Below are 10,086 nucleotides of genomic sequence, written 5' to 3'. Positions count from 1 at the left end.
TTGGTCAAATTACATGTAACTTTTTCACATTAAAATCTATGTTTAATCAGCTATTAAACGGACTGTAAGTAATATACATTAAAACTTTTTCTTCCTAAATTAATTAAAACAATTAAAAATATAGATTAAATGGGTCTTAAATTTAAAAGAAGCAGTGTACATTCTAAGCAAGCATTTTTCCCCGACATTGGGGCACCTTAAAAATTTGTTCCAAAAATTGCTCCAATGATATAATGGGGCTCCTGGAATATTGTTTTTGAGAGAATATTGACTTTTTGAACATTTTGTAGGAAGAGTATGTTATGTTATGTATTGTTTGAGGAGAGAGAAAAAGAGAATTGAAGCAAGCGTTTTGTCACGTGACTTTGTTGATTATTTTGCGTGGAATGTTGAAAATGAAATTGATTGATTACCTTAGCATAGTGACCAATCATCCCACTAACCAAAGGATAAAGTAACGTGCCACCTATGTTGCACGGATACCGACACGGACACGGACACGGACACGATACGGACACGGGAAAACGGCAATCCTGAAATAGGGGACACGGGTACGGCATATAACAAGGCATATAATATATCAAAAAAACGAGAATTTGACAACCTATTCAATAAAACACTAAATAATTAGCCTCAAAACACACAATTTTGTTAAAACAAGTAAATAAACAAAGTGTACGAACGTAGTCTCATACATATCAAGAAACCATCAAACCAAATACATGTCTTAATAATAGTTTTACAAATCATAAATAAAATAAACAAAAGTACTAATAGTTTCATTCTTCACCATCACCAAGTACATCATCAAAAATCATATTCTCCATCTCGGGTTCATCAAGTGAGAGCTCGGCCATCTCTAGAATACCAACCTCTCCTAGGTTGTCATGCTCATCTCCACCCACATCCCACAACTTAGATCTCCCCTTAGTGTATTCTTCACTTCTCCTAGAAAGTAATCGAAGGTTGTTATGAATGTATACCAAGTCTTGACCACCCGATATTTTATCACCCTTAACAACAAACTTCCACAAAGGGTAGGGGTCCTTCTTAGACTCAGATGAATTACTACTACCACTAACATTGCACGAAGCAGAGGCACTAGAACCACTAGAAGACATTCCTGACAATTTCAACAAGACAACAACACATTTTCAGCAAATCAAACATTTATAGTTTAGCTCAAACAACACAATCAAATTACACAATGCACATGTGTTATATGTATAAGTTTATAGTGTAAATGTTAGAAATATAGAGTACTGTTTCATTTATATATACAGTATCCACATGCATATTATTTCTCCAAAACAATGGGCACTAACATACACAACATATATATCAATGCACTAATGCAGCAGTTGAAGGGCAAGCATAAAGTTTAGACTAAATGATCACAAAAATCACAAAAATGCACAAAAGTTTAGACTAACTGAAAGCAAGTTTTTAAACCCAAAAATGGTCAAAACTCAAAAGGGGTAAACAAATAACAAAAACGAAAACCATAAAGTTATCCAAAAAGATAAAACACTACATATCCCTTAATCTAGAACATAATATTGAAGTAATTGAACCACAAAACCATGATACAAATTACTGAAATTAGCCAATTTAAGCAAATCGTGAAGGAATGAAATCAAATTAAAAATTTAAAACGAGAATGAGAGATTGAGAGGAATACCTGAGAAAGTGAGAAGGCTGAGAGCACCGACGAGAGTGACGCCTGGACGGCGGCGACGAGCGACGAGTGACGGGCTGACGGCGAGTCGACAAAGGATTGAAGGAATAGAGTATTAAAGTGGCCAGGTTTCGTGATGACTGAGGACTTGCGACGAGCGACGAGCCGACGACTGACGCTGTGACGGTGGACGGTGGGCGACGGTCAGGCGACTTCAGTCGGCGGCGATTTGGGTTTGAGAAGGTTGAGGTAGAATGAACTCGTGAAGAGGAAGATTGAAAGCAGTAGGGTTTGAGAAAAAAGAAACTGAGGGAGTTGGGCTGGAATAACAAAAGGGCGTGTCCAAAATAAAACGGGTCGTGTCATAGGGAGACACGGTCTGTGTCCATGACGTATTTTTTTTTAAAAAAAAGGGACACGGATTTTGAAGTGTCGGACACGTATCGCACCGTGTCCCACCCGTGTCGGTGTCGGACACGCGTGTCGACACGGACACCTCAGCTAGGTGGCGTGTCCGTGCTTCACAGCGTGCCACATATACTATTTTTGTATTTAATTAATCAAATTATTAAATACAACTACTAGTAACGTAATAGTACATCTTTTTTATAAAATAAGATAATAATAAAGATAATACACATGATAAAATTATAAAACCACTAGTTTTATATCCGAGCAATGCTTGAATTGTTGATAAAATTATAGGATAAATTTTTTGACTTGAATGTTCATTAATACGGTCATGTAATCCCTTTTGATAATGCACGATATTTATCTTAGATATACGATATCCTATCACTTATTTACAGAATAGTGTAATTTTTGTAGTTTTGTTTGTAAATAGATATCTATGTTATTATTGATTTGAAATTATTGCTATTGAACTTAAATCATTTTTACTAAATTGAAAGTACTTTTACCAAACCAAAAAAAATTTTACTAATCAAAACTTATTTTCAATAATTCTCTATTATTATTTTAAATAAATTAAATATGTTATAAATGGATCTTATTTTAAACAACTTTTTGAAACGAATTTTATGATGGAAATAATACCGAGTTATAAGATATTTATTAAAAGTTATGATTAATTTTATATGTACGAAATATTAGAAGTATATCGATAATAAAACTCTATACAACTTTTTTATCTTTAAAAATCTATCCAAAAATCACTTACTTAGCACCATATGTGACACAATAATACCTATTTGTCGCCTATGGGCGTGACACTTGGCGAAAAACTGGAATGCCAAGTGTCGCTATCTTGTGGTCTGGCTGCGAGATCGACTTTATTTATTAGTGACTAGTTTGGTGCCCCAGGCGATGCCCGGGTTATTTATTGAATTTAAAATAAACTTTTTTTATTTATGTGTCAAGTTTTAAAATATTTCATTGATAGAAAATTAATTAGGAATTGATGTGATTTGACGACGATTTAAATTATGTAATAGGCATGTAATGACTAATATTAATATTGGTGAAAATATTCGATTTAAAAAATTATAAAAAAAAAAAAAGCAAAGTAAGCTTCAAATATTAGAAATTTCTATAAATTAGCCAAAAAAAATTAAACAAAAAAATTTGTTCTAAGCCCGTTGGGTTGACCCAAACCCAAAATTTTGGGCTAGCGTTGAAAATTTCTTGACCCGTGACCTGAAGTGACTCGATCTAAAATGACCCGCGACCTGACCCGATTGACAGGTCTACATACAATAAAAAAAAAAATCATATTAGATTGAGAAGTATTTTATTTCAATCGAGTAGAACATATTAAAGATGAATGTTGTACGTTTTGAACTACTTCCTTCGCTCCAAAATAATATGATATAAAAATAAATTTATATGATAAACTATTTATTGTTTTCTACGTGGCGCAACATTGGTGAAAAAACGCCAAGTGTCATTGTCTCGTGGTTTGGTTAAACTTATAATTTATTTGTACCTATGAAATATTGGTATTTTATCGGAAATAAAACTCTAAACCAACAATTTTATCCTATAAATCTTTCCAAAATTAATTGAAAATAAAACTCTAAACTCACCTTTTTTATCCTACAAAATCTATCCAAGTTTTTATCGTAATAAAAAAATACAACTTTTTTATTTATAAAAAATATATCCAAACAAAACCTAAATGTCATACTAATATTTTATTGTTGCTTATGTGACGCGACACTTAGCGAAAAGTTAAAACGTCAAGTGTCGCTGTCTTGTGGCCTGGCTAAAAGTTTAGCTTTATATATTAGTTACTAGTACGTGCCCCGGCGTTGCCCCGGATACCCATTTTAAAGAGTGTACTTATTTGTGGACATGTTTTGTATTATAATTAATTATAATAATAACAATAATAATAATTAGTATTTATATTTTTTATAAAAATGTTAGATACAATAAGAGAGTAGAAACACTACCTATTATTCTTTTTTCATGTTTGTTATTATTTTCTATTTTTGTAAATTGCACTATATTCACTTGGTCTACTATGACCAATGTTTGTGAATTGTATATAAAAGAATATATAAGTAAGATATTGTTTATCAAAGTTCTATGTCGACATATGTGCTAAATTTCAATGGGACACTAAAATAATAGAGGGAGTATAATTTTGTGAAAAGAAGAGTGCGTTGGTTAAAAAAATAATAAAATAAATAAAATGTTAAAAGTAATTATTTTTGCAACACGTAAAATCAACATATTATTATTAGCTTAATTGGACCATTTGTAATATATGGCTGGTAAATTGGCTATTGAGGCTTTGTAAAACCCGTAAAGTTCTAAAAATTCACTTTAAAATTCCCTTGTATTGTACCGTTTCTGTTGTTTCCTAATTTATAGTTTTTTACCTCTTTAATTTCAATAACAAATCACAAACATACACAAAAATATTACAACCAAATATGAAAAATACATTATTCAAAAGCTTTAATGGTAAATCAATGGTAGACTAAAAAAAAATTAATGATACATGGCCATATATATATATAATTATAATTACGTGGTTATTCGTATAGGGTAAAATTCTATTATTAATTGGATATTCATATTAATTATGATATGTGGTGTGTTGCTATAAGTAGAATTCTATTGTCAATAAAAAAAAATAAAAAAAAATAAAAAATAAAAAATTCAAAAGAATTATAAATTATTTTATGTATACTTTTTTATTTTAAACCAATCTATCCAATCTAATCCAATTAGAATAATATCTATTTGTTGCCTACGCGGTTTGACACTTGGCAAATGATTGGAATGTCAAGTGTCGCTGTCTCATGGCCTGGCTGCGAGACTGACTTTATTTATTAGTGATATGATATGAAGTGGATTTTAACAAAATTTCCATAAACTAAAATGGAATTTTTAACAAAAAAAATAAATTATCTTTTCGTGAGGTTTATATATAAAGTGGATTTTAACAAAATTTCCATAAACTAACATGATTTTTTTTTTTTAAAAATAAAAAATAAATAAATTTGTAATTGTTAATGATAGAAATTGGAATAATAGAATCCTCGTGTTAACCAAAGTGCTCAAAGTTTCCACAGTAGAACAAACAAAGTTATACTATAAGTCTAACAACCACCATGGAGATCTCTCCGACCCACCACTTGAATCTCACATTATTTCCAACTAATTTGTAAATAGATATTTATGTTATTATTAACTTGATATTTTTTTTATCGCACTTAAATTATTTCTAATGAACTGAAAGTATTTTTACCAAACTAAAATTATTTTTTCTGATTAAAAGCTATTTTTACTGCTTTCCTATTTTTTATTAAAATATATTATAAATGGATCTCATTTTAAAGAACTTTTTAAAACGAATTTTAGGATGGAAATAGTAATGAGTTATAAGTATTTATTAAAAGTTATAAATAATTTTGTATATATGAAATATTAGAAGTATATCGATAATAAAACACTATACAATATTTTTATTTTAAAAAAATCTATCCAAAATTCGCTTACTTAGCAACCTATGTGTCACAATAATACCTATTTATCGCCTAAGTGGTTCGACACTGGAATACTAAGTGTCGATATCTCGTGACCTGGGTTGCGAGACCGATTTTTTATATAAGTGATATGATATATGATATTATATGATATGATTTGTTATGTCACCATCTTCAAAGTATGCCCATGATTCATGATGTGTATGGGTCAACATGCATGTTTCTCATGATCCATCCAACATTAGCATAAGTCGATATAATTATTTGGGCTCTTATCTTGGGCCTCTTTTTGTTTTGCCTAACATGCACGGTCACGTGTCGCTTCATAAGTGATTCAATTTGATATCAAGTTATCATCTCTAATCTATATATGTATGTAACGTATCTAGAGATCAACGTTAACGAGTATGTAATGTAGCGGAGGTTTATGAAGATTTGTACATATATTTCGGAGGGGATGAAATTGCATTACCATGTATTGATTAGTTATCGATAAGACAATATATCCATCCACGGGTTCATATACATGATCACAATGCAAATTCAACATAAAGTGATCAAAAATTCAAGATGCTACCTTAATAAGCATCAGCCATCTGGCCTAGCAAGTGGTCGACTATAAGTCAGTACAAGTCTTGTCTAAGCATCCTCAAAAAGACATGGTTTCTAAGTATTGCATATCTAACTAAATCTAAACTTTGGAATTTCATTTGTTAGAACCAACCCCCATTAAGAAAATACACAAAAGAAAACGAGAGCTAATAAAAAATAAAGAAGAGGAAGAGAGAATATCTGCCCTAGGGTGTAAATTCACTTTTGCTGAAAAAAAAAATGTAAATCATGAATTGGGCTCCAAGTTTTGAATTAGAAGTTAATGTTGGTATTATTTTTTTGGAAAAAAATTTACATATGCTTATCGACCTTTATGATCAAAAACATCTTGTACACCTAGTGAGTGGCTCTAGACTGATAACATTTTATTCTATAGTCGCCTTATACGTCCGATCTAGCTTAGCTTGCCTTGATTAGTAGAGAATCAACTCTTTCAAAAAATCAATAAATTTGCCGTAAAATCAAAAACGATTCTGATTTTGTAATCCAAGCTACATAATGTTCATAGAGTACTAGTACTAGTATAGAAAATCTAGTATTGTAAATTGCTAACACAATTATGTTGTTTAGAGAGTCACAAGGACAGGTGATGAAAATCCGTTCCAAGATCTCTTGAAATCGGAAGGGGAGCTCTACCCACTTAAGCTATCCTTCACTCTCAATTGCTAACACAATTATTAGAACTTAAGTAAACTACTATTGTACAGATTGTGGCTGGCCTGGTCTATATACGATAATAAACGAATAAGGTCCAAATCTTTGAACACGACAGGAAAATTAGATCTGCATCTAAGAAAAAGGGTATTCCATTACTTATTGATCCACTTTGTTAATTCTTTAATTAATCATATGTGGCTGCCTAACCTTAATAATTCTATCAGTTATGGACATTTGGATTCAATTTAGTTTTCTAGAATTGTATAAAGAAAATGCTCTAAGAAATCTTCTCTAGCATCTAGTACTTAAAATTATAAAGATTTTGTTTGTAATTTGTGACTATGTTCGGAAATAATAGTCATATATTGACTTTGAGAATTGAGATTAACTTCACACGCTGACAAGTTAATATAATTTATGTAATAAGGCACTTTCATTTACAATTTTTACCATTGTGTATTGCTAAAACACATTTGCCAATGTTCAAACATTTTTTACAATAAACTCTTCTTCTTCTTCGTCATAGCCTTATTTTCAAGTAGATGGGTTCAGCTACATGAACTATTGTGCATATATATGTGACAACGAAGTCAAATTGAATTATTAATTAACCCGACATTCAAATCCAAGTGATGCTAATTATCCACCTAAACCTACCTTTGGCAAGTTCTTAAGCCAACCTACTTAAAATATCTCATAAAAGTGATCTCTTTTTTTCCAATTTTAGTCCTAGTAACAAGTATAGATTTATCTAATATGCTCACTAAATATATGCCAGAAAAACATAAAAGAAGAGACATAATGAATCTTAGCAACTGACTGAATGGCAAGAAAAAAACGTCAAAAGTAGCTTCATCAACTATGTAAAAGCAAGAAAAAGACTTAAAGAAGGAACAGATTTTCTGTGTAATAAACATATTATTGATTGGAAACCATCAACAAGTTTATCTTTTATTTTTTTTTTGGAACTTTTTTCACTTTAAATAATTCCTTACTTTGCTCTTCTATATTCATTCAATTTCTCCTGTTTTATTCCAAAGAAAGGTTAAAAGGACATTTGGAGCGCACTTTGGACCCACAACGACATATCATAACATAATAGTAAAACAGACACCAGGAATGAGAAGGAGAAGGAGGAGAAGGAGAAGCGATTGGGGTGGGGTCTCTTCCTTAGAGCCTCACCGAGGAAGGGCTATGCAAAAGAGGCTGAGGAGTTTGCCCAAATTACTAAGGGCAAACGTCAGCTTTTTTTTTACTAAGGAGAGTGAGCTACTTGAGAAGACTGTTGTGGAGCAGACTCTTCAAGTGACATCAAAAGGGATTATAGAGGGGAGTGCTGAAAAGGATGGAGGAAGTTGGTGAAGGTGGAGTAACTGAGAGTAGCAATGCAAAAAATAATAAGTTAAGGAGTGTAGAGGCAGGGCCTATGTTCTTCTTTAATGCCACGAAAGCTGATCCTAAAAAGCCTACTGTTTTGAAAACATGGAAGAGGAGGGAGAAAGGAGAAATTAATAAGAAAAGTGAGGGAGCAAGACAAAAAATTCTTAAAAGAGGGACTGATGTTATGCATGAAGGAGAAAGGGAGGTTGAAATTGGGGACGGTAAGAAATCTAAGTTGATGTTGCTACAGTATAAGGATGATATTATGGCGGAGGTTGGCGTAGACCAACCCCGCCAAGCTTAATGAGTCTACTATGCTAGAACTGTCGGGGGATGGGCGGTCAGTTCGTAGACTCCGTAGATGGAGTGTTAAGCATGCCCCTGATATGGTTTTTCTATTTGAAACCATGATCAGTAAGCTGATATTGAAGGAATAAAAGGTAAAATTGGTTACTCGAATGCTTTTTGGTGTTTCTAGCCGTGGAAAATTAGGTGGTCTTTGTCTTTTTTGGGATGAGGAGAAGGTGGATTTTACTCTTATTTTATTCTCTCAAAATCACATTTGTGGGGATGTGGTGAAAGGAGGGTGTACTTGGAGATTTGTGGGGATTTATTGGTGGTCGGGTGAGTCGGAAAAACATCGTACTTGGAAGCTAATTCATAATCTATGCGAGGGTGTATCTATCCCAATCATTTTTGGGGGGGATTTCAATGAAATTCTCACCTATGATGAGAAGGACGGAGGTTCGGACAAAGATAGGAGCAGGGAGATGGGGAACTTTAGGGAGGTGGTGGATGTTTGCGAGCTACGGGATGTAGGATTTACAGGTCAAAGGTGGACATGGGAGAAGGGATAAATGCTGATAATATGATCCGAGAAAGGCTAGACCGCTATCTTGCATCACCTTCGTGGATGAGGCTTTATTTCAACGTTGGGGTGAGCATTTATTGCGGCATTGTTCTGACCACAGTCCAATTCGATCTTATTCGAACTCAGCAGCAAGAGAAAAACCCAAAGAAAAAGAAGAAATCGTTTAAGTTTGAAACAGCTTGGTTGTTGGACGGTAGCTGTGAGGAGACTATTAGGAATGCTTGGAAAGATGCAGAAGGAACTAATGTTGTGTCTAAAATTTTCTTGGTGGGTAGGCGTTTATTGGAGTGGAGTAGGGATAAATTTGATGACATCGGGAAGTAGATTGATGACAAAGAACAAGCCCTTAAAGCATCCCAGTAGCAACCTATAACCTCGGCTAATTGTGATACTTGTTCGAGATTGGAGAAAGAATTAGATGAGCTTAATGATAAACATGAAGCTCATGAGATCGAGGTTAGCTGAAAATCAGATATTGTGATCGAAATACGAGCTACTTCCATCACAAGGCATCGCAACGCAAGGCAAAAAATAAGATAGCAGGGTTATATGATTCTCAAGTGAATTTTCAGAAGGATGACTCGAAGGTGGAGAAAATAATTATTGGTTTTTTTCACAAATTTATTTGAGTCGAGTTCACCTTCGGATGAGGCTTTTCACGAGGTGTTACAACATGTGACTAGTAGAATTTCCCCAGATCAAAATGCAGAACTGTTGAGGCCGTATACGAAGGATGAAATCTACTTTGCTTTTTATTATTGTAGCAGATGCCCTTTCTCATATGTTACAGAATAAAGTGCAGAATGGAGAGCTACATGGAGATAAGGCAAGTCGCAGAGGCCCGATTATTTCTCACCTTCTCTTTGCAGATGACAGTCTATTTTTTTGCTAGAGCCAACCGAAAGGAATGCAAAGTTATAGTTTATATT

The 10,086-nt window shown here is 33.0% G+C and overlaps 1 protein-coding gene across 1 annotated transcript; it reads right to left on the bottom strand.

Annotated features, from left to right (window-relative positions):
• Nucleotides 1–514: 514 nt before the first annotated feature.
• LOC110732607 lies at nt 515–2,185 on the bottom strand. The gene is made up of 2 exons (XM_021912569.1): nt 1,682–2,185; nt 515–1,123 (listed from the first exon to the last, which is right to left on the bottom strand). The coding sequence occupies exon 2, from the start codon at nt 1,119–1,121 to the stop codon at nt 780–782; it is 342 nt and encodes a 113-aa protein (XP_021768261.1). The 5' UTR covers nt 1,122–1,123; nt 1,682–2,185; the 3' UTR covers nt 515–779.
• Nucleotides 2,186–10,086: the final 7,901 nt, after the last annotated feature.

This window comes from Chenopodium quinoa, unplaced genomic scaffold (genome assembly GCF_001683475.1).
Source record: "Chenopodium quinoa cultivar QQ74 unplaced genomic scaffold, ASM168347v1, whole genome shotgun sequence".
Lineage (NCBI taxonomy): Eukaryota > Viridiplantae > Streptophyta > Magnoliopsida > Caryophyllales > Amaranthaceae > Chenopodium > Chenopodium quinoa.
This window is presented reverse-complemented; position numbering and strand designations above follow the sequence as displayed.

Bases quoted from the DNA above. Each gene is read 5' to 3' on its own strand.
- LOC110732607 (XM_021912569.1), bottom strand. From the start codon at position 1,121: ATGTCTTCTAGTGGTTCTAGTGCCTCTGCTTCGTGCAATGTTAGTGGT.